Here is a 25,938-nt window from a genome sequence, read left to right as displayed (position 1 = left end):
CCCCCCCCCCCCCCCCCCCCCCCCCCCCCCCCCCCCCCCCCCCCCCCCCCCCCCCGACACTTTTACAGCATTTCTTATATATATCCTGCATCCATTTTCATACATGCAGCTACTTCCATTCTGAATCTGGTTGCAGTCCCTCAAAGAATAAGCCCGGCCAAAGCAACCATGACAGTCTTAGGCTTTGAACAACCAAGCAAAGAAAACCCCACAACGGCGACTATTATGATGGAATGGGCTCATCCTCTGATCCTTTCATTGTTGAATCCCTCAATGGTGATCTGGGAAACTCCATGAACTTCTCATCTATCAAGAAATGGTTCATCATATTCGTTGTAACCGCCTCAGTATTAGCGATTACGCTCACTTCCCCCGCCTACTCTGGCTCGGCAAAAGAAATTCTTGAACAAGTTCATTGCAGCTTGGAGATTTTTGCTCTCGGGATATCTCTCTATTTACTCGGTTTTGTTATCGGGACGGCCTTGTGGGCACCCCTTTTGGAGCTGTATGGCAGGAGAATTCTCTTCATCACTACACATACCTACGTGGTAGCTTTTGTGGCTGCTTCAGCTGGCGCAAGCTCCATGACACGGCTCTAAGTCTTCAGGTTTCTTACTGGAATGTTTGGTGCATCGCCATTGACAAACTCAGGCGAAGTCATTGCTGATATGTTCCCGGCGGCACAACGGGGGCTGGCAATGATCTTCTTCTGCGCAGCACCATTTATGGGGCCTGTTCTAGGCCCTATTGTAAGCGGCTTTGTTTCTATGAACGTCGGTTGGAGGTGGGTGTAAGGTGTGTGCAACATCTTTATCGGCATCATATGGATTGCCGGTTCGATTCTTGTGCCGGAGTCATATGGACCAGTGGTATTACGTCAAAGAGCAGCGCGTCTTGCTAAAGAGACGGGGAAGTCATACAAAAGCGTCATGCAGCAGCATCATGACACAGCAGCATCATATGAAATCTTTCGCAAAGCTCTAATGCGACCCTGCACTCTTCTTTTTCGCGAGCCAATCGTGCTAATCGCCGCCACTTATCTGGCGATAATATATGGGACAATCTACATGTTTATGCCTGCATTGCCAATTGTCTATCAGCGTGGCCGAGGATGGAGTAAAGGCCTAGGAGGTTTGGCATTTTTAGGCCTTATCTGTGGTATGATACTTGGACTTATATATGCCATTATCGATGACAGCCGATATAAGAAACTCGGTTAGCCGGCGACGCCCGAGTCCAGGTTGCCCCAAGGAGCTGTTGGTGCCGTTGCTTTACCCATTGGCATGTTCGCATCCGCGTGGACCAATTCGCCAAGTATACACTGGGCAGTCAGTATTACTCTTTCTGCTCCGATTGGTTTCGGTTGCGTTCTGGTCTTTCTATCCTGCCTCAACTACTTGATTGACTCGTACACCATATATGCGGCATCGGTACTTGGGGCTTCGGCAATGCTCAGGGCATTTTTTTGGCGTGGCTTTCCCACTGTTCGCAGACCAGATGTATGGTAACCTTGGCATACCCTGGGCAAGCTCAATACATGCTTTCTTAACGCTTGCATGCTTGCCATTCCCATTTGTTGTGCTCAAGTTTGGCGAGGCAATGAGATTGAAATGCAAATACGCGCAAGAAGCAGCAAACTTAGGAGCACGGATGCAAGCGAAAGGCTAACTCCGAAACAGGTGGCAGTGAACAAGAAACAAATACTCTTATCGCACACGCTTTTGCAGGATTGAGCATTTAATGAAGGATCTCAAAAGCTTGCGGATCTTACTACCGAGATCGACATTCGCCTGCCAACGTCACCGTGGTTGTAGCCATAAGAATAGTATGTTCCAGAGTTCTTAAACATCTTGTAACACTACATATCTCATATCCTTGAATGTATCGTTACGATATTTTAACATCACAAGAGTTTTTCACATCTGCACTGATGTTTGTGTATACGTTTGAACTCTTTGCAATGTATTCTTCCATGCATAGCCTCGCATATCAATCAGCTTCAACTCAGCTGCACAAATATCTAACATTGTAATATGAGAGGAATAAATTACAAGGTATGGACAGTGTAGCTAAACTCATTCGTCGGCCTGCAAAATGGGAGGAAAGGGGCATGGACTATTTCCCAATTCTTCAGGTTGGCATTTAACAAGGTCCAATTACTCGATGCAATCTAGCGGAGATGGAATCCAGAGAAGATTTCTGCACAAAGTATGGAAACCTGCGACCAGTTAGAGCGCAAATGTTGTCCTATCGGTACGTACACAGTGGGCAAGCCCACCGAGGCCTTCAGCAGCTAAAACAACCCTTCAACATACGTGCTAATTCATTTCAGGTATAAACTACATTTTATTTTCAAATCTCTTTTAGATATCGCTTCTCCCATGTCAATAATGGCTGTTATGATGGCGATCATGAATCACTACGATTCCATTTGACGTAGGTAATATTGGGTTCGAAGTATAACGATGTCCCCAAAGATATCCATCATTTGTAAATCCTCAAAGTACCCTTGCCTTTCAGTGATGAAATTGTACTGTGTTTATAGGTACAGTTGATCCAATTGGTACTCCGCTATCAACTTCTCCGCGCACGTCATTCCAGTAACATAGGCCGAGCTCTGAGTATGAGCATTTGGCAGAATCGGTAGCACACTGTTATCTGCTACTCTTAAAGATGAAAGACCCAAAACCTTGAAGTTGGCATCGACCACAGCATCTCTGTCGCCAAGCCGCCCCATCTTCGCAGTGCCAACCATATGCCAAGACGAGGTCATGTTTTCTCTCCAAAATTGGAGCAAACCATGATCGGAGGTAGCCACTTTCGGGACAACGATGTCAGCTTCGCTACCCTTGGCAAATAACGGGTTTCTAATGACCGCCATGCCAGCCCGTAGTGCCTCAATGCACACTCGTTGGTCGAAGGGATGAGAAAGAAAATTGGGATCAAATTTGAGTGGCACGTTAGGGTCAGCTGACTGCAACGTCACCTCCCCACGACTTTGCTCATTTAGTAGAAATATCAAAAGAGTCTCGTAATTGAGGTTTTCTGGCGCAAATCCTGGTATGAAGTAGTGAATTGGGAAGTGAGTCAGGAGTTCATAGTGCGGGACAGTTTCCCGGAGAAGAAATTCTTTCTGCGAGGGAGGCAGATTTTGGAACTCCATAGACGAGCTGACAGAGTCTGACTTAAAAAAGCCAATCAGGTTCTCACATCCGAAGACAGACCATGGGCCCGTTCTGTCTTGATTCCATTGCTCCTGAGCGGCATCCATTGCTTCTTGGCTGCCATAAAAGGAGCGGCGGTCATTATCCGACTCGTTTCGCCGAACGACCAAATTCAAAAATGCGTGGTCGCGAAGACCCTGCCCGACAGCCGGGACATCGTGAACCACCGGGATGTCATACCTGGAAAGCTGATCCGCGGGCCCAATACCAGAATGCAGGAGTATTTTGGGAGAGTCTAGGGCGCCAGCACAAAGAATGACTTCGTGAGTGGCAAAGTCTAACTGATTGTCAGCATCCGTCGATATAAACTTGTGTGGTTGCACATACAATGTTTCCCATTTGAGTCAATACCGACTGCCCTTTTCCCGTCAAGAAGTACCCGTTGGACGGCTGATCCCGTGACGATGGTTAAATTATCTGGCTTGGGCTGCAGCAGATCTGCAGCCACGGAGCGAAGACCTCTATGAGCCGAATTTATCAGTACCGACATCCCAAGAGGATTTCCTGAATTATGGTCCGGGTTGACCGGATACCCCATATTCCGAAATGTCTGCAGTAGGGGTTGGATATCCCTTTCCCATTCTGAGGCGTAACCAACGTGAAGTGGCCCTGCAGATCCATGGTCGTTTGTCTTGGGTGATACACTAGATGGATCCGTTCCAGTCGGAACTTCGAAATGGAATGTCTCTAACATCTTGAATCGGCTCTGCATGCTATCCCAGGCAAAGGCAGGATCGTTAACCAGCCTAGCCCATTCATCAAAGTCATCCCGAGGCCCCGTAGTCCACACTCCAAAGTTTATCGTACTTGAACCTCCTAAACCACGCCCACGGTCATAGGCTATGACTCGGTTGTTGCAATTGGGCTGCGGGGCTGTCTGATAACCCGTGTTCATAGATTGCTGGGTGAATGTAGTCCATCGCTGCCCATCGACACGGAGATGGGCTTGTGTATGGTCATCTCCAGCCTCAATGAGGAGTACAGATGGCTTTTTAGGTGAGCGGGACAGACCGCTCGCCGTAGCGCATCCCGCTGGGCCACCTGGCGATAATTAGCAATGTATAGGCCTAGGACAATCTAGAGACAACTTACTCCCCACGACAATGAAATCATAATGTGTCTCGGCCTCAGACATGATGTTAAAATGATTCGTCATTAATGTCACTAATACACCTGACGAAAAGTTGTAGAAGTGAATCGTTTATTGAGGAACAGGTACTACAGCTGATTATACTTCTTAGCAAGACATACTTCCCGCTATTTAACATTCACTGGATGGTGGATTCAGCGTCTAAAAATAACGCGGACCATACTCTGATTCCACAGGGCTTGCACTCAATGCCACTGGTCTTGGGGTCAATCCCACAGGGCTTGGATTCCGGCCGGTTAGCTCGGTTGCTCGGCTTCCACAGAACCGGACTATAATCCCGCTGCGAGACTAGATGGGCACTTTGAATTGCCGAGACCGCCACGCTTGAGCGACATATCTCGACACATTCCTTGCCAAGAAGAATAGTCCCTGTAAGCCACACCTGCTAGTGTTTAATAAGCTTTATCATATTCAATATTTGAAATCGATGCAAGTTTGAAATCTAGACTAGGCGTGTATCTTAGCTTGGCTTTCAGTGTGTAGGCGAATTAGCCGAAAGAGTTTAGCTGTTGATTAGCCTGTTCGAATAAGAGAATTGGCGTATACTTCTACTATATATTACTTGTCTACGTATTGATTCCGTCTCCTCCTTGCCCTGTATCTTGCAATCTGGGCATGAACCCGATGTCGACTTCTCACACTAGTATGTGATTATAGTATTGTAGTTTGCCTCGCGATCTAGTAAGACATTGTCTAGTTACAACTTCTTTTTGATTCTCCCCTTGTTCTGTAAATAAGCTTACCTGTGTCCGCAGCAGCCATGTTACGCTAATAAACGTTTCCGCACCCAGTAGTGAGCCATTCCGCTATCAGTTACCAAAAGGGAGGGTGAGAATGACCGCAGAACTGGAGCGATATTTGCCAATTCGCTTACGGCTTACTCAGTACATGACCACACTATGGCTTACACGAATTAGATATTAATTCAACTAAGCTCAATAGCATCAGCTCAGCTCAAAATGCCCCTTTTCAAGCCTATCAGACGGTAGTGGCTCTAGAACTTGATGGTTTGCCCCTGTGCGCCATTGTACAAGTAGCATGCTTTGCTACAAAACAAAATTCTTCACGATCCTCTTTCTACAACAATTGTGCTAGTTCCATCCTGCCTCCACTATTGGTTTAGTGCGAGGCGAAAAGAGGCTGATATCTCCTTTATATCGATGAAATTATTGTCAATGATCAAGATGTCTATCTTGTGATGGCTACACTGACATATTTTGACGAAGCAAGCGATGTTGGTTCAAAGAGCCCTGGTAACATCAATGAAAACCTGCACAAGACCGGCTTTCGGGAGGATGATCAAAGCCAGCATATCCGCAGAACACCCAGTTGGGTGTGGAGGAGCTGGTCCTGGCATAGTATTCGATAGGATGCGATGGTGCACATTCATGGGTACATAAAATTTCGGAACAGGGATCTGGGCTCGGGGTGAGAAGATAGAAGCTTTCCGGTGAGCGAGTCGTTCACCGAGACAATAGTCAATGTTATTGTACAACCAAATGATAAATTCACTCTAGAGATATGCTGGATATGATCCTAATCACTGACTTTCGTAACTAAAAAATGCTTCATTATGCTTCGTTACGTTGCAAAAATTTTCATTGTCCAACTTTTTGTTATGTTAAAGACATCGCCTTTGCATCTGATTCCCTGATCTTTAGTAAATGGAGCATCGGCTGTTCCCTACGCTAAACAACGTCGGAATTTGAAGGCAAGTGGTGAAATTTTCGCATTACGTACATGTATACAAAATACAACTCGCGATAACCGGCTCAGGAGGGTAGTCATAATGCTGACTTAAATTACCTGCTCTTGCATTTTCTTCTCCATCATGTCCCAAAGGCCTTTTGCTCTGTTTCCAGAAAACCAATAATTACCTTCAACATCCTTGCCCACGATGATGATTCCATCAGAGAAGTTATATGGGCCCTGTACGCTTTGGACGTAGGATGGTGTGAGCGGCGTGCGCCGTGGTGTCACGGCCGCGGCTGATAGATCAGTTGCGTACACGTTGGCTTTTTGCCAATTGGAAAACATAAGTAACTGCATCGACGTGCTGCCAAAAAATGGAGGCGCCCTGTTGGCTGGGTCAAGTCGGATCAACGAGGTGTATGCTTCGACTTGTTCCCGAGAGCCTTGCTCCTTAATCGACCGGCGGATCTGGGATGCCAGATAGCTAAGCGGCTTCTGAAGCACATCTTTAGCTGGCATTAGAGTAACGAGAAACCCAACACAGTTGCTGAGGAATGGTCGCTTGTCTGGTATCAGATCCTTCAAAATCGGCCGCCATTGATATGCTTGTTGTACAGCAATCTGCAAATAGCAAGTTTAGCAGCCGAATGTTGAGTGGCTTCCAGAATATGTATCAAGGAACAACTACTTACAGGCTTTTCTGAATGCTCTGGAAGATTAGCAATTGCCAAGCGAGCTATCCAAGCTACTAGAATATCTCCTTCGCTCAAGAATGGAGCCTCCCATTTCTCGCTGGTGGCTTGAGTAGCAAGTTCCGCGAGAGCCTTTTCTCTCAATTTCGTGAGATAATCAGCGGGCACGCAGACCATACGATGCTCTTGCTCTTTTACCACCAGGTTGTAGCAGTTCTGAAGCACCCACCAGACAAGACCGGGCTTGGACATGTGATATTCCGCAAGGACATGGGCCTCCGTAGGCTTCTTGCCGCAGTGCTCCAAAATATACTCGTCGGGAGCCAGCGGCTCTGGAATTTCGTCTTCTCTACCCTGAAGCATGAGCATCCACGCATCAAGGAGAGACTTTTTCGCCATCGCGTCAAAAGTAAGGTGTATCCAATGGAGGACGACGATTGTCGAATTCTTGAACGAGACAACTCGCAGACCAAGCTGAGGACGATCGGTATAGATGTAATCACCGAGATTTCTAGGTGTATCCTGGCCGTAGATGAACTCTGAGAGCTTATCAGGATCTCCAACAATTGCTGGTCGGCCATTGCGGGGAGGATGGGGAATACATGATCCCGCGGGGTGGTCTTCTACAGCTAAAGCACCATGGTCCACATGTTCAAATCCCACTGCCGGACGATCTGGATCAAAGCTGTCCGGGATATGATGCTCAAGCTGTCCACGATCCTAAATGATAAGGGCGCAGCTGTTAGATATATTGGCCTCGCCGTAAGGGGGGAGAAGCGGTCTTGTCCCGCACATTTCTTCTCAGTCGAGCACCCAGCTTGTTCCAGCCAGGGCGGCTTACGACACGCTCCAGAGAGGTGCGTAAGTGCTGAGGGTCCAGTACATCGTCGAAAACGAATAATGTATATAGCACAAACGTCCTAAAGATAATAGTGTCATCAAAGAAGCCAACCGGGACAATCTTGTCGGTCGGCACAGGCTCGGGTGCCTTTGAAGGACTAAACAAGAATTCAAACATACTTGTCAAGAGTTACCCATTCGTCTACATGATTTTTCAGCGGTAAGGAAAAGTATGGCTACTTCGAATCTATTATTATGAGAGCAATTTGTCGTTCGGACGGAGCCACATTTCAACTGCAACGACTTCTGCATTTGTCAAATGTTCTTTATCGCCGGATAAATTTTCTCCAGCTTCTGCACTCAGGGGTTGCGCGGAATAGCTCTATTCACCCGGATGACATGATTTCCTACAGAGTGTATGCCTATCGCATCCCAATCCCTGCCCCAAGCAGGGGTTTAGAGTAGCAACGGCCTGCTATAGAAGTTAGTCTACTTGAACCAACAACGTCTGAACCAACAACATCTGCATACTCGTAGTCGTAAAGACGTCGTTGGTGGACCTTGTGGAGGGATTTTTACGTGATTTTATGGCTCAGTATGGCGGAAAAGAAATGCCGGACTTTTCTCCGTATTAGTACTAAAATTGTCAGCATCAGGATAACCCGGTCTCTCCTTCCCCCTTTCTACGTCGCGGAATCTAGAAATTCCGGATACACTAAATTAACAAGTTAAACGGCCTCCTAACCTCGCAAAGAAGCTATGATTTATTCCTCTCCTGGCAAGGATTGACAAATACTGTGATTCCTTCGCAGAGTCGGCATATATTTCAGCCCTATTGCCAAAAAAGAAGTTAAATCATCACTATACAATCTGGAGAGCACTGACTATCTTGATGCGATGATAAAAGACTCAGCTATTGAGTTCAAAGAGGATGGCCAAAGAAGCTGTAGCTAAGAACACGAGTTTGGGAGAGGATACGATATTGAGTACTGCACGGCAGTCAGGGGAATGCGTCAAACATGCCGATCACGTCCTAGTCGAATGGGGGCCGGTTGAACTTTCGTACTGGGATCAAAGATTGAGCAGCTGTCAAACACACCGCTGACGGTACGAACCCGGTACAGTCCTAGGCGTCTACGATTTAATACTTTTACCACGTTCGTTCCCAGAAGGCAACACTCGTAGACATTTTTCTTCTCTCCTTTTGTTGACTTTTGCAAAATTTCGCCTTCGCTGCGCTTAGCTCCCTCTCCGCTGCAGCTCTCTAAGGGCCTTTCCTTGGCCCTTAGCTATGGCCTTGTTGATGAGTCGAAGCGAAGAAGGCGAGCGTATATCAGCAATTGCCAATCAACTGCCTCCGATACCTGTCCACGGCTTCACAAAGACGATCCAAGCAATAACATATGTTGTGACCATCTTAGCTACGATAACCGTTGCACTGCGCGTCTACGTGCGGGTGCGACTCTCAGGATCACAGCGAGCATGGGGCTGGGATGACATTTTCGCTGTAGCTGGCTGGGTAGGATACATTCCCATTGATCTTCTTATTACCGCCAATTTAACAATGAAACAGGTTCCTCTTATTCCCTCTGTCGTCTTTCTCATTCTAGCAACCTACTATGGTTTAGGTGCTCATGACGATCATGTACCTGATGGAATGCTCGTCTATTATCAGGTCAGGGTTAAGAGCTACATGTTTTTGTTTGAGATAATTTACTTTGCCTCGTCAATTCTAACGAAGCTTGCCATGGCCATCATGATCCTGAGGCTTAGCTCTACCAGACAATACGAGTACATAATTTGGGGGAACATAGCCCTGCTATCTGTCAATGCTCTTGTGTGTTTAATCATAATGTTCGCAAGCTGCTCGCCTCTTCCGGCCTTATGGAACGAGAAAATGTAGGTTGGGTACACTCCCCCAATTAAATTCTACTTGGCTAATAATTGGATGAAGTGGCTATTGTCGTCTCAAAGATGGTTGGATCATCATTAGTTATGTCGGCTCCGTTGTTTTAGCCATGGTGGACTGGACCTGCGCAATCACCCCGTTCTTCATGCTGCGACGTCTTCAAATGCCAACGCGAAGGAAAGTTTCAGTACAGGTTATTCTCAGCTTGGGTATTATTGGTAGTGCCGCTGGTCTAGTTCGCCTGGGATATTATCATGCTTATGATACTGATAAGTATCCACACGAATCTCTTTGTAAGCGCTGCCTACTATTTACCACGGATAAGGCAAAACCCGTACTGGGATTTCTAACAGCAATTATTGATGTAGATAATTGGGGTTCAACAATCTTGTGGTCGCTCCTGGAGGCAGGTTTGGGTATAATCAGTTGCTCATTGCCTCCATTGCGCCGCCTTTTCAAGAAATTCTATCAAGGTTCATCTGGAAAGTCTGACATGAAGTCTGGACCAGGAACAACCGATGTAAGAACCCCCTCCCAGCAGGATGCTCTGAAACATCGCTGACTATTCCTCGCTTATAGGGTGGAACACAATTAAACAGTCTTGGTGGGAAGCAAAGTGAAATATTGACAAGCATTCGCCGGAAAGAAGGGGTTAGATGGAATAGATTAGATGATGAACACTCGACTTCCAGCCAACAGCATATCATTAAGTTAACGGATGTATCCGTTGAGACAAGCAGCGCAGATGACGATAAATTTCAGCACTATCGCAAAGACAATGAATACCCTTGGTAAGATCATGCATAACTTTTACTACAACTTTTGTTTCATCAAAGTCTGTAGATTTGAGAAAGGTTTATAACTAGGTCGGCGCAATATAGATATCCTTTATTTAATTAAACATTAACTTACTTCTGCACATCATAGTCCACGTCATCATAAGCCTTAAACGATATGTACCGTCACTACTCCGTATGAACCTATAAAAGACTATAACCATCAGATCTCATACCACAATAAGAGTCTGTGAAATATTTGAAGCCGCTATAAGCCAAAAGCGACAGTTGTCTGGTCCCCACAACAAGTTGTCCACGGCCGGATAAGAATTAGCCCTGCACGTAACGGCGAACGAAGCAAGCTTCGGCGAACGAACTACTTTACCTTAAACCAAAGACACACTACCACAGCACTAAACACTAAAGTTACCCGCCAGCATTCGTCGGATGGAACTGAAACCTCATATCTTCAATGGTTTTTTTTAGTAGCGCCGAATGATTCGCTAAATTTACGCCTTGCGAGGTCTGAAGGGCTGTCATATCTACGGCTAACTGGGGTTCATTTGTAAGCTCTTCGTCGCTAAATCAGGTCCACGCAGTTAGCCGTGTGTGCGCGGGGATGATTCCCTTGATTGTTCACATGTATTACCAGTCTCGGACGACGGTTGTTACCCTGAGTGCTTCCAAGTGGTTATTTAATCCGATTTCCCTCGTTAAAGACAATTACCCTAGCTCTCTCCAGTGTAAAAACAGAATAACAAATTCTAGACAAATAAACTCGTTATTGTGGGTGCACTTGAGTCTATCGCCTCTATATTTCCTCCAAGGCCACCACTTCAACAGCCATGTCTCTATATCGCATCAGTGTAGATATTGGCGGCACCAATACCGATGCGGCAATCATTGATATCAAGGCACTGACCAGCCCCAATCGGGGAGTCCTCGCTACTCACAAAGCACCAACAACGCCAGATATCACCACAGGCATTGAAGAAGCTATTAAAACGGTGCTGGGTAGCTCTGCTATTGACCAGAGCCGCGTTCTCAGCGTCACTATTGGCACTACCCACTTCATCAACACCCTTGTGGAAGCCGATGCTCGAAGGCTGGATCGCGTTGTTGCGGTGCGGCTTTGCGGCCCCTTTACTCACCAGATTCCACCCTTTTCTGGCTTTCCCGTTGGCCTTCGCCATATCCTGGATGGTGGTGTGTTCTATCTCGATGGCGGGCTAGTGATGGATGGTAGGCAGATTACGGAGCTCAACGAGCAGCAGATCCGCCAGGCGGCGATGGACATTACAGCTGCTGGTGTTAAGACTGTTGCCCTTGTCGGCATTTTCTCCCCATTAGACCACGACGAAATTCAAGAGGAACGATGCAAAGAAATTATGCTTGAAACCGTACCTAATCTCAAAGTCGTCTGTTCTTATGATATCGGTCCTATCGGGGTTTTGGAGCGTGAGAATGCAACTATTTTAAACGCCTCCATCTTGAGAACCGGCCACCGCGTCAAGAAAGGTTTTCAACGAGCTATGAAACGTCTTAATCTTGGCTGCCCATTATATCTATCTCAGAATGATGGCACGCTTATCGATATCGAAGCAGCTTCTGATTTACCTATCAAGACTTTTGCCATTGGCCCAACAAATAGCATGACAGGTGCAGCCTTCTTGGCTAGCATTGGCCAGGGCCATGGAGCTTCAAATAGCGTGCATGGGACCACCAATGGCATGTCTTCCAAAGACACATCTCCTCATGGTACTATTACCAATGCGGACAGCTCATCCTGTGAGCAAGCTCAAATATTGGTAGTCGGCATTGGTGGCACCACAACAGACGTTTGTGCCTTGCTACCATCTGGATTCCCCCGTCAAGCTCCAGGGTTCCTCGAGATTGCAGGCGTCCGCACGGCATTCTCCATGCCGGAAGTTGTGTCTATCGGACTAGGCGGTGGTAGCACAGTTACTCTAGACGCCGAATCCGTCTCTGTTGGCCCTGCATCTGTCGGCCATTTTATCCAAAAACGAGCAAAGGTGTTTGGTGGCTCTACCTTGACTGCCACTGACGTTGTTGTTGCGGCCGGTAAAGCTGCTCTTGGTGATCCTAGTCTTGTCCATGATATACCCCGGTCAGCCGTCAAGCTTGCTTCCCAAGATATCAAAAAGTAGCTAGAACGGGGATTGATCAGATGAAAGTTTCCGCAGCTTCAGCTACAGTTCTCTTGGTTGGAGGTGGGGCTTTGCTGGTCACCGATGAATTGGCTGGCGTTGAGAAATGTATCCAACCCATTTACCAATGGGCTGCCAATGCTATCGGTGCAGCGATTGGTAAGGTATCTGGTGAGGTTGATACAGTCGAAATCCTTGAAGGCAAAGATGAGAAGGCGATTATCGACGCTGCCTGCAAGAAGGCCACTGACCAGGCCGTGGAAAAAGGCGCGGTGAGAGAGGATGTGAAGATTGCCGAAGTCAACAAGATGCCACTTCAGTACATGTCAAAGGTTACGATCCTTATCCAAGTAAGGGCTGTGGGTAGACACTAAGGAAAGCTAACTGCGCTTTCGAGTGGTCAAAGGGCTTTGTTCCCTTTGTTGCGACACAAGACTAATAACGCAACTCCTGCCGGCGCCGCCTTTGCAGTCACTAATTCACTGTGATGTGCGCCGGTCTTACTCGGCGGTTCAATTGACGTGCTCACGCACACACCAGTTAGTTCTTAATCGCATGGTTCATTGCATCGGACCTGGTCGGTGGTTTTATACAACTTATTTTGTTTTGTTTTCCAAGTTTCACGTTTTCTGACCCAATATTCCACTGCGTCCCCCCTTCGTGTGGTCCCATAATTAATCCTACCGCCTAATCCTCAATCCGACCCAAGCAAGCGGGGACCAAAAAAAGAGAGATGAAAAAACAGGCGTACGCACACAACGGGAAAATAAGAGCATATTTTCCTTCTTATTGCAAGGCCGAATTGGTGTGCGTAGTGGCGACATTGTATGCCGATCGTTGTAAAATATCCTTGTATTTTTGGTCACCGCTTGCCAAGTCTGCCTCGAAAGCGACGGCCTTCGACATGCAATGCATCATCTCCACCATCTCCTTTTGATGAGCCTTGATTCTCGCCACTTCCCTTTGTCGATAAGCCTCGATCCTCGCCACATCTTGTTGTTGACGAGCATCGATTCTCGCTTTTTCTTGCTCTCCACGATCCTCAACCTGCTGCTTCTGCGCCGCTGCATCATCCTCCAGCTTCTGCTTCTCTGCTTCTCCGCTCCTGCACACTGCCTGAACTTGCTCCTTCCTAAATTCCTCCGAATTCCTCGAAACCGCGTGAATCACGTCCTTCTGTGTCTTCCGCCAGCGAGCATCGCTGTCTGCGCCTTGTTTACGCAATGCACGGATATCTTGGCTTTGTGCCTGTAATACACGCATGATATCATGCAGCGAGGGCTCTAACGCTCTTCTCTTGGGGTTGGTTTCGCTTCCTTGAAACGATCTCTTTACTAGTATATCGTTAATGCTCGTCCAGTAGCTTCAGTCGGATAATACGTACGCGAAGATGTGTCTGAAGATAGATCAGAAAGTGATAATTCCGAGGAATCTGGAGACGGTGATCGAGAGCAAAGGAAATCATCCGCGACAACAAAAATTTTACCGGAATCGCCGAGGAAAGAATGACAAATGTCATAAGAGCCCAGGCGCTGGGACTGGACACCGTGTATAATCCAGTTTATGCATTCGAGATCGCGGGCCGAACAAGAGACTTAAAAGAAGATCTTTCGGGATTGACAAAGGGTGAACAGGCGCTTCATATCTTGGAGATCAGAGATGTGCTGAGTCCATTCTATCGGAGCCATCAGGCTGGGGGGTAGGTTGAATCTGAATTTGAGAAGCAGGTACTTCGAGGGTGTAGCCCATTTAGTAAATCCAAGCCTTTTAATATGTTTCAGTAACCAGATGATGTAGGCAGTAATAAAGCCAGAAGAGGTTGGGATTCTGGCATCAATGCGGAAATAAACGCCTCGAGAGGAGTTATAGGCGATGCGCAAATGAAAATCGCCAGGAGTTTCAAGTTCCCAGTAAAGACGACTGCAAAATTGATACGAGTTCCCACCTGGAAACGGTTCAAGTGTTAGGGCAGGGGGGGTTGCTTCGTCAGGTTAGATAGTATCATTGGCTTGACTGAATGAAGTTAACTTTATTTTCTCGTTGGTAGATAGAACAGTGCATACCTACTGGGAGCAGTGCCGGCCTCGACGGAACCAAGGCGCGACGATTGACTGCGACCTGATATAATAGAGGGGGCACCAGAGCGGATATCTCGAAGCTTCATGTCGGCCTCGACAGAATCAAGGGGCTGCGATTGACTGCGACCTGACTGGGCGGGGGAGGTTGCTGGGTCAGATTGGATAGCATTATTAGCTTGACTGAAAGAAGTTAATGTCACGTCTCGCTGATTGATAGAACAGTGTATATCTAAGCGGACCAGTACCAACCTCGACAGAATTAAAGGATGGCGATAGAGGATTTATGCCGGACGTGTGCTAGGGGATTTTGTAAGTAAAGGGCAATGTAAATTAGCTAGTGATAATGTGCTTACCGAGTGCTAAACATCAAAAGGTGAAGAATAGCAGTGAAAGGTAAAATATAGCCCCCCCGGTCAAATTCGATCAACTTGTTTATGGATCTTGCACCTGGAGCTGGCATCAGTCAAGTGAAACGCGAACCAGAATACGAACTCCCATTTAGCTAGAAACGAGAATCGTAGTTCTTGCACCTGAATCTGGTAACACTGGACTGAAGCGCGCAACAGGACATAAACAAGTTTGACCAAAGGCGACTGAACAGACAGAGGTATGTAGGCTAGAGAGTAAAGAAGGGAATGGCGCACTTTAATAGGGATAAATGGAAAGTGGACATACGTATGCAAGTAAATGAACCAATGATTTCGAGCCACGGAATTCGGCGCTTTCGGGCCGTACACTAGCGTGTCTTGAGGGGCCAAGGCGTCATGTGAACCCTACTCCGAATACTACCTAGTGTGGTTAACTTTTATAGGCTGGCTAAGCCTGGCTGCCTGAAATTGCCTAGATTTTAATGTGCTGCTTTCCTAGATGTTGGTATTATATTACCTTTGTGCTTTAACGTTTAACGACTTCCTCTTAATTTACGTAATTGCTTTCCCGTCTAATGGTTTTGACTAGAAGTAGTTGGACGGGTGCGCGGCGTTGCGAGCCTCGCAGCGCCTCCGCGATTGCCAATTGTGGCCCCGAAAGTTCACCATTGGTAACATGAAGAGCTCATCCCTTTGAGTGCGAAGTGGTGCACCCTAAGTACTCTTCAAAAGCTGCAGCCAATCAAAGAGCTAGAATTTAGATATTCTCTCCTCAAAATAGACAAAAGGGGATACAGGTACATAGGGTGCACTACTTCGCACCCAAAGGGATGCAGGATTCGAACCCAACCCCCCTGACTAATAAGCTGATAGGAATTTACGTAACATCTACTATTAAGGGCATCTACGGAGTAGGCCTCCTAGCTTTGCAGCACAACTCTCTACAACATCAGTTCCTTCATTAGAATATAATCCTGAAGTCGACGACTCCACCAATAACTTACCAACAGCAACTTGGCACGGCCGCCGCTTTGGTCTCGAAGACCTCATCTCAAAGAAGGGCCTCAGGGGCCGCAATAGTTGGATTAAAAGCGAAGGACTGTTTGTACGTGAAGTATTGGATTCAAATTCGCTCGGCGAGGTCTTCTGGGTCTGTCGCCGCTGTGACGAAGCTGGTGATAGTATCAAGCCGTTCAAAGCATCTGCAACTTCCTTGGCAACAGATCATATTCGACGACGGCATCGAGTCATAGAATAAGTTGGCCCACAATCCTCTGCAGGTTCCGAATCCGACGATCCTCCTCCCTTAAAGCGGGCACGAACTATATTTACATCTGCGCAGGCGCTACAAGAGCTTGCAGTTGGATTTATTATTGAAAAGAACGTGCCGTTCACGATCTTTGGGAGTAAATACCTTCGCCGTCTTCTACAACAGCTTAATCCCGATTTATTCGATAACCTCTCGATCGAATATATAATATTAAGAGGGAAGAGGTCATAAAGGAGCTTCATAACACAATAACAGAGATACACATTAGCTTTGACCTTTGGACATCCCCGAATCGATTATCTATTATTGCTGTCGCTGGCTACTATATTAATTCATATGGGAAACGGCAGCAACGCCTAATATCTCTTCGGGAGCACTATGGCTCTCATAGTGGAAGAAATATGGCTTCCTCGATTGTATCTGTTATTCAAAAGTGGGATACTCAATATCAGCTCGGCACTATTGTTGGCGACAATGCCTTGAACAATGATACTTGCGTACAGCATTTATTTTCGCATATTAACCCCTCAATCTCGGCATCTGATGCAATTGACCGGCGGATGAGATGCTATGGGCATATCTTGAACCTCGTTGGCCGGGCTTTCTTGTATGGAGAGGATAATGAAGCTTTTGAGCAAGAGTCGCAGCTTTTTGACCTTACAGGCCGCCTCGATGATGAAGTCAAGCATTGGAGGAAGAAAGGCGCTGTTGGCAAGCTTCGGAATATCGTCAAGTTCATCAGAAGCTCGATTGAACGAAGTGAACGGTTTGAAAACACCGCCACTGCATTAGGTCTTGATGATCAAGAGCTTGAAGTCATTATGAATAATGATACAAGGTGGAATTCAACATATATGATGATTAGCCGCGCCCTTGATAAGTAAACGCACATTCGGGCCTTCCTCAGTGAGAATCAACTTGAAGAGAATAGCCAACTTCGCCTGCGACAAGAAGATAATCCTATCATCAGAGGATTGGCGGCTTCTTGTTGAAATTCATGAGATACTTCAACCTCTTTACTTACAAACAATGCGGTGCCAAGGACTAGGCAAAGATGACGGCTTTGGGTAGCTTTTGGAAGTTATGACTGACATTGAGTACCTGCTTGATGATTTTGAAGATTGGGGGGCATTTTTTACATCCCCTACTAACGAGCAGATTTAGCAATCACAGAGTCAAATGCAATCAGCATTATCACAACGGCCGAGGCGAGGCCGAAAGGCCGTTCAAATTCCATCGTCAAATGCTCTTCCTATGCATATACAAGATGAATATCTTCCTTCAAGTCAACAGCGCCGACTAGTGAGCCTACAAGACGAGTCACAGGCATACCTACGAGTATCAATTACAAATGCTTGGAAGAAGCTCAATGAACACCACACCAGGGGATTGTGTATCCGGTATCCCTCTATAAGTAAAGTGTATCCGTTTTCTATGAGAAATCGAAATCTTACCCCGAATGTCCCTTCGCTCTATTGCCCGGACCGTTGCCACTGCCATCATCATAGAGCGGCGGCAGGGCGTCTATCTTTGTCACGTAGTACGGTAGATCGCTTTGCGACCTTGTCACTTGTTATCATCTGCTGCGCTCAGACTGAGGCACCCCTAAGCACGACGCCAATTCCAGAGAACGACCAGCTATAAAAGGTGGCGTTTATCCTTTACTCCCTTCGCTTCCCAGTATCAATGGCGTTTCTGGATCTCGCATAAATCTGCTGGGAAACAACATACGCACAATCCTTGCCTCTTCACTATCAAAATTGAGCGTCTTGCCATCCATCATGGGCCCCCGTTGGGCAGCAGCGAAGCATAAGCTTGAATGGTCAGTAATTTACATCATAGGATACCATGTTTTAATGATAACTCGGGGTATTAGTCCTAAAGACGAAGATGCCAACTATGAAAATACGACCTGGTGTAATCGCGACTTAATCCCAATCCCTCCAGATCGCCGGACGCTTCACATGTGGTCCTACCTCGGTAGCATATTCTTACAACTTTTCTCTGATAGTGGATATACTGATCATAGCAACAGGTTACTGGACTGTTTCTGGATCAACCCTCTCCGCGTGGTCCTTGGGCAGCACTCTGCTCGCGTTTGGACTTAGCCCCGCAGAGGCAATTGGAGTACTTGTACAACCACCGAACTTAGGGTATGCAATAACCCTGTTACTAACCGATTATTAGAGAGGCTTCCTCTCTGGCTGTCTCGCGGTCGTGGCCGGGTGGCCCGGAGCAAAACACAACATCGGCTTCACAGTTTCCTGTAGGTTCTCTTGGGGAATGAGGGGATCATACTGTATATATAAGTTCTCCGAGTATGCCCTTGTTTTCAAGCAACTAATATAGCACAAAAACAGTTCCCATGATTATTAGTTGCTTTACAGGCTGTATCTGGTTCGGCATTCAGGCATTCTGGGGAGCTCAGGCAACCAGGGTCACCCTTGGAGCTATCATTCCAGGTGGGAGCCCGTGGCGATATGAAACTATCTTGTATTTAGTCGATAACTGTGATCCTCCAACTTGTTTTGATAGGCCTCGCCCATATGCGAAACAGCTTTAGCGAAAGCTCTCACCTTGCGACGAACGATTTTATCGGGCTTGTCATCTGGATGTGTGCCTTTATCCCTGCCATCCTCATAAAGCCAGAGAGACTACAGATCCCTTTTGTTATTTGTTTCTTCCTCTTCTGCGGCTCTTGTTTCGGTATATTGATATGGTGAGAATAGCCGAGACGTCTCCTGGAGCTGGTACACTGGGTCAACTAACACTCATTCAGGAACGTCTCAACTGCCAATGGGGTTGGCGGGCTCTTTCATGAGAAAACGGATGCCCCAAACATAGGCTGGGCTTTCATGTTTGGTATCACAGCTGTACTAGGTGCTTGGGGCTCCGGTACACTCGGCCAATCCGATTGGACTCGATATGCAAAGACCAAACATTCGCCGACTCTGTCTCAACTGATTGCAGCTCCACTAACAATTACAGTAACCGCCGTCATTGGTATCATTGCCACAAGTGCATCGAATCAGATATTGGGTGGAGAGATTCTATGGAATCCCATCAGTTTACTGGCAGAAGTGCAAGAGCATTGCCACTCTAGTCCGGGAGTACGAGCCGCGGTCTTCTTTGCAGGCATTGGGGTTGTGACTTCACAGCTTTCAGTAAGTAGAGGAGACTTTTGTTACTTTTCTAGATGGTGAACATAAGCCATTGCTCACACAGATTTCCATTGTCCTAAATTCAATGTCCATTGGTATGGATTTGGCCGGGCTGTGGCCAAAGTACATCAATATCCGACGTGGCTCGTACGTCATGATGGTTGTGGGCATAGCAACACAGCAAGTTTACTAATAGTTTCCTCGTCCATCGCCGTTGAGCTTTGACTAATTATTTTCTAGGCCATGGAAGCTTCTCGCAACGGCGAGCAAGTTCCTCACAGTTCTGAGTGGGTTTGGCGTATTCTGGGCCCGTTGACGTACGAAATAATACATTTTAGACTATATACGGCAGCTAATATTATATAGTGGCATCCTGTTGGCCGACTATCACATCCATTGGCGACGCAAACTGCAGGTGAACGATCTCTACGTTGGAAATAAGCATTCAGTATATTGGTACTAACACAGGTTCAACTGGCAACCATTTATTGTTTTTACTCTGTGCATGTGGCCAGGGCTACGTTTGTCTCCCCGAGTTTCATCTTTGCAGCATGTAGCTGACCCAAATATCATGGAGCTGGCCTTGTCGCGACTGCCAATGGATATACGCACAAAAAGTACCAGAACTGGGTACATATTTAAAACATTTCCTTTCTTCTGGGGCTGACGACCTAATTTGTATTATTCACTGTTGTACATCATATCTGCCCTGTTGGGCTTGGCCAAGGAAACCCCTTTTCTGTCTGGAGAGGCGCTTGATGAGGAACTGCCTAACATGGCCGGTAAAAAAGAAAAGATGAGAGTTGGCAGTGCTGATAAATCCGAAGGTGATGAATAACGAATGTATCAACATAGAGGGATAATTTGTCCAGTCTTGTTAATATATTCATTACGTTCTTGGTTACTTTTTCCTCCACGCCAGAGTGCCCCCCATTGAAGACTTCAATCCCGCGCCAAGGCACGCCTTGCAGCCGTTTCCGCGGGGACGTGGCCAAGGATAGCAACCGCCATCGCCCCGCAAAGAGGGATGGAATGCCCCGCGATTTGAAGGGGGACCTCCCCGCAAACTGTGCGGGAAACATTGCGCGGCTGTTGCTTAAAGAGAATGGTGAGGATGTCACTGTGTGCACGCACTAGAATGGCCGGTGATGGGTATAATATGCAGCAGAGGAATCTACATGTAGCCAGGCATCACCGATCAGGCCCGGAAAAGCCACGGCCACTATCTGTCATACGGTTGGACAGCTCGTAGACTATTCTAGAGATCAATCACTATTCACAATGAGCAGCGTAGGTATATCCCACCCTCTATCAGACTACCGCAGGCTCTAACAGCTGCTCTAAAGAACCCATCTCTCACCAACTTCAACGTTGGCGCTTCCGTGCCGGATACGGAAGCAAATGGGCCCGGTGGACAGAGTATTACAGAGTGGAGACGGAAGCAAGGCATTGATCCGTCGCAGCAGATTCGTACTGTCAGGCTGGTGCACATGCGATACCAGCATCCGGACCTTAAGACTATCAGCACGTTTCTTAATGACTTTGGCATGCGTGCTGTAAAGGAGGCTGAAGACTGCGTGTGGTTCCGGGGATATGGGGTTGACCAGTATGTCTATTACGCGCAGAAGGGCCCCAAGAAGTTCCTCGGCGGGACATTCGAGGTAGAGACGTATGATGATTTGATCAAGGCATCTAAGCTACAGGGTGCCGGCCCCATTACATCACTGGACGACGCACCTGGTGGCGGCTCCTTGGTTACCACCTTCGATCCGGAGGGGCTCCCGATCAATTTCATCCATGGCCAAGAGCCCGCGAAAATAGGCAAGATGCCTGAGAGGCTCATCGTCAACTTTGAGGACGATAAGCCGCGCAGACGAAGGTTCCAGCGCTTTGACGAAGGACCTGCCGCGGTGCACAAGGTTTGAAGACATTCTAAATTATATGCACTCTCTTGTGACAGTGCCCACTAACGAGGACAATGAAACAGCTTGGTCACTATGGCCTCTGCGTACGAAATTTCGCCGAGCAGCTGGATTGGTATACTCATAACTTTAATTTCGTTCCATCGGATCTGCTCTTTGTACCAGATGAGAATAAAAACACAAAGGACGTGGCTATCTTCGCCCACATCGATAGAGGTGACGACTATGTTGATCACCACACCATCTTCCTGAGTCAAGGGCAGTCATCACATGTCCATCATTGTTCATTCGAAATTCACGATTTCGACACTCAGCAGCTAGGCCATCAATGGCTGGCTGGGAAAGGATATAAGAGTGTATGGGGCGTCGGCCGCCATATTTTGGGAAGCCAGATTTTTGACTACTGGTGGGATACAACAGGCAACATGATTGAGCATTATGCCGACGGAGATTTAGTCAACCAGAATACGCCTATTGGGCATTTGCCTGCAGGCGACGAGAGCTTGGCGGTATGGGGTCCTGAGGTTCCAAAAGCGTTTTTAGATTAGAGAGGGTAGTAGGGAGCCGAATGCCTTGTATCTATCGATTTTTACTCCAGGCTTTTAGTTTGCACGGTTTCGATTCCCGAGAAGCTCTAAAGTGATTATGTCTTTCATCCGCTAAATTCATGGTATATCTTTTGATCGTACTGCTAAGAGTCTTCATTAAAATATGTCAAGATCATGGGCGACTTGAATAGTGCCATCTACTCCTCTTAGATCCCTCAGACTCATGAAGAAATGAGTCTGCGTTGTATGCTACTCGATTTGGCTTGCTAAATAACTACTCAGTTTGGATTTCATCTGGCGTGATATGTACACATTCAGGTTCATTTATCTCCATCTAGAGATCTCATATTGCCTCGTTACTTTTCTCTTAACTGGTAGAAACGTATCCTGCTTCTCTTGGATTCCCACCTTACCCGGCAGTGGTGTTTATAGTGCTCTAGCGTATGCTGCAACTCTCCTCCTACAACCACAGGTGACCCTACCTTTTGGTATGCACCGCACCGCACAACACCGCAGGTCCTAGGAAGGGATTTCGGAGAGTTCATCCCTTTCTACAAAAAGACCTTGCAACACTTGCCTAACGTCTTATAACTGGATTTATAACCTCCTTATCAAGGTTATTACCACCCAACTAATTGAATAATCCAACTATAGCTAATCCAACCGATCCTTGCAGCTTTACGCTGCTATAATTAACTATTGCTAAAAAGCTTAGAGATAACTAATAGCGTAATAGAAATCCTATAAGATATATTAGATAGTTAAAAAGGAAAAAACGTAGCTAAGCAACTAGATCTAGTTATTACCTTCCATATAGAAGGTATAAGTAAGAGTAGGGTTTTACCTTATATACCTACTAGCCTTTATATACTATAGTAACTACCTAGGGAATTAACAGCCTAGCTATTAGTATAGACTGTTTATTAAGAGGGGTTTTTTATATATTAGTTTTTTTATACCCTCTGTTAGCTAGCTTAGCATGCCGCTTACTCCATATAGCAGCCTGATCTATTAGAGGTCCCCGGCGCAAAGCAATACAATAATAACAACATAGCGTATGCTGCTACCACGGAGTAATAAATACACTGCCACGGAACATAGAACGCTTTCAAGATCGACTTATTTCTGAGCAGGCTAGCCTACCCCTCAGGAACCCGGTAATTGGCTCGCAGGTTCATTTTTGAACAATTTCGGAAACCCAAATTTTTCGACTAAAACTAGATTTGGGTTTAGATTGAATGCGTTTGCATTAATTTCAGTGTCTTTTTTTTCGAAACAAGCTTGATGCTCGGTACGTGAGAAAAAGGTGAAAAAGGTCCTGGCAATACATCTAAACAGCCTATAAGCTTACTATATGGACTTACGATACATCTACAGGCTGTCCTTAGGAAGCACAGCAGTTACTATCTGGCACGAAAAAGCACTCCCCACATTATAGTGTTCCAGTCGCCACGAGCTTGCCAAGCATTTGAGCAGCATAAGCCAAGTCGGATCTTGTATCGCAGGCCGCAAAAACAAATCGATCAGGTCGCAAAATAATAAACGTTTTGTTTCCAACTTCCTTGGACATACGATGCGGATCATAGCCCATGGGCTTGGGCCTTCCTGCGCATAGAACTAGGTCACCAGCGAACTCTGCGGCAGTGGCGAGCCGGTAGATGTTCCGTCCCTTCAAGTCACAGGGGGGAGCTTGAGTACTGTCAAGAAATATTGAGGTCTCGTCATCCTTCAGGGCTCCGTTTGATATCTCTTGGAGGCCGTGAAGGGCTGTCTCCACGCTGTCGACATTGCTCTGAGGCCGTAATATTACAACCACCTGAAATAGGCCCTGCTTTTGATGACTGAATATGACGTCGTCAGTGAAGAGAACCCTTTCGGTTCGTGGAGTATTTGTAACAGGAACAATGTAGACCTGGGGGAAATTCCTGCCGCCGCCAAGTCTAGGTAAAAAGGCCATTCCCATTCCCGCCTGCCACCGATACTTGACCATCCCATCTCTGCGGTTACCCAACTGCAGCCAGTGTTTCCAACTTGGGACGAGCTGGATGAGCCAGAGGTACCAGTCACGTAGGAACACTTTAACACGACTAGATTCCGTGACATAGTTGCCATTCTCAACGGTGGATCGAAGTGACTTGTCCAGCTGTTGTTTTCGTTCTGAATACCAGCCTTCGAATAGTGTCTGGTAGTCCAACGTAACATGGCTTCTAGAAGAAGCATTGGTTGCTATATGCAGACGCCACACGATTGAGATGGCATCTCGAAACGCTGACGCGATTCCTTGGCCTCCAAACGGAGGGAAAACATGAGCAGCGTCTCCGCAGAGAATGACTCGACCAAGCGACCACTTATTGCAGCTTCTTGCCGAGAACCTGAATGGTCTACAACGAAGAACCTCTACACAATCTAGCGGGTATTGGATTTGCTTCGTTGTGAGTCCATAGCGACTCCCCGGGTGCGTTATATAGGGGTGAACGACCCTTGCAATCTGGTCTGGCTTTGCCATGTCACCTGGGTCTTCACCTGACCGAACCACAAACTCGAAGCGCCAAAGTCTGTCGCTATCAAGACCAAAACGACCACAAACAGCAGGTCGGACATGGTTGCACATGAATCGGAAGTCCGTAGGAAAAAATTCATCGTACACTTCTTGAGGTGTATACCCCTTCTCCCAAAGGGGAAAATCGGGATGTGTCTCGGGCGAAGGAAGGGAGATCTTCCAGTTGAGGGCAACCCAATCTTCCTCGTACGGCATCTTCATGGCCTGATCCAAGGTGATGCCTCGAGGCTCCAAGTACTGTTTACGCGTGAAGCCTGTCTTGCCATCTGCACCGACGAGAAATTTGCCGCGAACGGCATGATCTTGATTAAATGTGTCGGTGTATCGCGCGTATACCCAATCTTCATCTTCCCAGATAGATGTGACACGTGCTCCCAGATACATTTTGCCTACACCCAGTGTCGTTATTTGTGACCTTAGGTGCTTCTCAACGTATGGCTGTTTATGGCACATGAAGCCTGGATGGCCAGTACCACCTTCAGTCTATGCTTTGTTGTTAGTCAGCTTGCATCTTACTAGGCCCATTGATCTAGAAATGCTATTGTAAGTAATTCAACGCACCGTGCTGTAATCCATCATCATGAATGGTCTCCTGGTAAGGTCATGATGATCCTTGTCGATAAATCTGAAATTACCCATACCTAGAGACGCGGTGAGCAAGATGCTCAGTAGCTAAAGATGACAACAATGGGTAAACTAACACTGGCCTATCTCTGTGAATATTTTTTCGTATATTCCACATGCCTGGAGGTAGCGGATGCCATCTTCATCGAGTGCGATACCGCGTGGGTCTGCATTCACTTCGCTGTCTTGTTCGAGTACAACATGCTGTATGGAGTACTGACTCAAAAGCACTGACACCATGGCGCCAGTTGGCCCACAGCCGCATACAATGATGTCAGTCGTCTCGAAAGGACCTTTCTCTGCCATATTTGATCATTTGGTGAATACAAATATTAGTTTACCTTGCCGACAGCGTCCTCAAATATCCAAGGCTGCTCAACGTTTCACACTCTTTCCTCTTGGCCCCACGGTTCGTTGTGCGGGGACTTTGCGGGGCAGGTGGGAGACTTTGAGGCGTGGGGAAGATGTGCCAAAGAATCTAAATAAGACGACTGGAACTTAAGCCCCTCGCTGGGGAAACAAATAACAGCCAGCAAGACCATAGTGGTGAGCTGGCCATTCCACTCACCCAGCGCCAAGATGACAAACTGGACACACTTGATTCGTTTCAGGGCCGTCGAAGATGGCCAGGTTCATCTAGGGCAGGTAATTGATACGTCACGAGATGTTGGAGTCGACTGCCTGAATGGCGTCAAAGTCAAAGCTTTCTTAATAAATGGGGATATATTCAACGGTACAGTGACCGATCATGTCCTTACCGTACATCATGTAAGCTACGACTGCTTTCCACGATTGAGAAAAAGCTGACAGTCGGTTTCAAAGCTTCTGTCCCCAATTAGCCGAGAGCAGTGTAACTACATTAGGTGCCTCGGACTCAACTATAAAGATCACGCTGAAGTAGGTAGAGAAAACTATCCTAATACCTTTCCACTATTCGCATTTTACTCATATATTGG

At 46.9% G+C, this 25,938-nt stretch overlaps 8 protein-coding genes across 8 annotated transcripts; 4 read left to right on the top strand and 4 right to left on the bottom strand.

Moving 5' to 3' along the window:
- Positions 1 to 2,539: 2,539 nt before the first annotated feature.
- Positions 2,540 to 4,359, bottom strand: Triagg1_5569 (CAZyme family AA3; the record flags this gene model as incomplete). The annotated part of the gene is made up of 4 exons (XM_062900098.1): positions 2,540 to 3,501; positions 3,552 to 3,685; positions 3,758 to 4,265; positions 4,317 to 4,359. 4 exons carry the CDS (start codon positions 4,357 to 4,359, stop codon positions 2,540 to 2,542), a joined length of 1,647 nt encoding a protein of 548 aa, XP_062755369.1.
- A 1,812-nt stretch (positions 4,360 to 6,171) lies between these two features.
- On the bottom strand, positions 6,172 to 7,776 carry Triagg1_5568 (uncharacterized protein; the record flags this gene model as incomplete). Its single annotated transcript, XM_062900097.1, has 3 exons — positions 6,172 to 6,687; positions 6,759 to 7,478; positions 7,600 to 7,776. 3 exons carry the CDS (start codon positions 7,774 to 7,776, stop codon positions 6,172 to 6,174), a joined length of 1,413 nt encoding a protein of 470 aa, XP_062755368.1.
- A 3,352-nt stretch (positions 7,777 to 11,128) lies between these two features.
- Positions 11,129 to 12,890, top strand: Triagg1_5567 (uncharacterized protein; the record flags this gene model as incomplete). Its single annotated transcript, XM_062900095.1, has 3 exons — positions 11,129 to 12,411; positions 12,456 to 12,801; positions 12,849 to 12,890. 3 exons carry the CDS (start codon positions 11,129 to 11,131, stop codon positions 12,888 to 12,890), a joined length of 1,671 nt encoding a protein of 556 aa, XP_062755367.1.
- Positions 12,891 to 13,237: 347 nt separating this feature from the next.
- On the bottom strand, positions 13,238 to 13,714 carry Triagg1_5566 (uncharacterized protein; the record flags this gene model as incomplete). The annotated part of the gene is made up of 1 exon (XM_062900094.1): positions 13,238 to 13,714. One exon carries the CDS (start codon positions 13,712 to 13,714, stop codon positions 13,238 to 13,240), a length of 477 nt encoding a protein of 158 aa, XP_062755366.1.
- A 2,854-nt stretch (positions 13,715 to 16,568) lies between these two features.
- Triagg1_5565 (uncharacterized protein) lies at positions 16,569 to 17,051 on the top strand (the record flags this gene model as incomplete). The annotated part of the gene is made up of 1 exon (XM_062900093.1): positions 16,569 to 17,051. The coding sequence occupies one exon, from the start codon at positions 16,569 to 16,571 to the stop codon at positions 17,049 to 17,051; it is 483 nt and encodes a 160-aa protein (XP_062755365.1).
- An 897-nt stretch (positions 17,052 to 17,948) lies between these two features.
- Triagg1_5564 (uncharacterized protein) lies at positions 17,949 to 19,644 on the top strand (the record flags this gene model as incomplete). Its single annotated transcript, XM_062900092.1, has 9 exons — positions 17,949 to 17,989; positions 18,044 to 18,147; positions 18,203 to 18,294; positions 18,355 to 18,433; positions 18,703 to 18,886; positions 18,947 to 19,062; positions 19,156 to 19,331; positions 19,393 to 19,475; positions 19,569 to 19,644. 9 exons carry the CDS (start codon positions 17,949 to 17,951, stop codon positions 19,642 to 19,644), a joined length of 951 nt encoding a protein of 316 aa, XP_062755364.1.
- A 965-nt stretch (positions 19,645 to 20,609) lies between these two features.
- Positions 20,610 to 21,798, top strand: Triagg1_5563 (uncharacterized protein; the record flags this gene model as incomplete). Its single annotated transcript, XM_062900091.1, has 3 exons — positions 20,610 to 20,618; positions 20,675 to 21,247; positions 21,316 to 21,798. The coding sequence occupies 3 exons, from the start codon at positions 20,610 to 20,612 to the stop codon at positions 21,796 to 21,798; spliced, it is 1,065 nt and encodes a 354-aa protein (XP_062755363.1).
- Positions 21,799 to 23,230: 1,432 nt separating this feature from the next.
- On the bottom strand, positions 23,231 to 25,288 carry Triagg1_5562 (uncharacterized protein; the record flags this gene model as incomplete). Its single annotated transcript, XM_062900090.1, has 3 exons — positions 23,231 to 24,841; positions 24,920 to 24,999; positions 25,060 to 25,288. 3 exons carry the CDS (start codon positions 25,286 to 25,288, stop codon positions 23,231 to 23,233), a joined length of 1,920 nt encoding a protein of 639 aa, XP_062755362.1.
- Between the last annotated feature and the right edge of the window lie 650 nt (positions 25,289 to 25,938).

Source organism: Trichoderma aggressivum, assembly GCF_033847375.1.
Source record: "Trichoderma aggressivum f. europaeum strain CBS 100526 chromosome Unknown scaffold_020, whole genome shotgun sequence".
NCBI lineage: Eukaryota > Fungi > Ascomycota > Sordariomycetes > Hypocreales > Hypocreaceae > Trichoderma > Trichoderma aggressivum.
The sequence above is the reverse complement of the archived record's forward strand: the minus strand, read 5'-3'. Positions and strand labels throughout refer to the sequence as shown.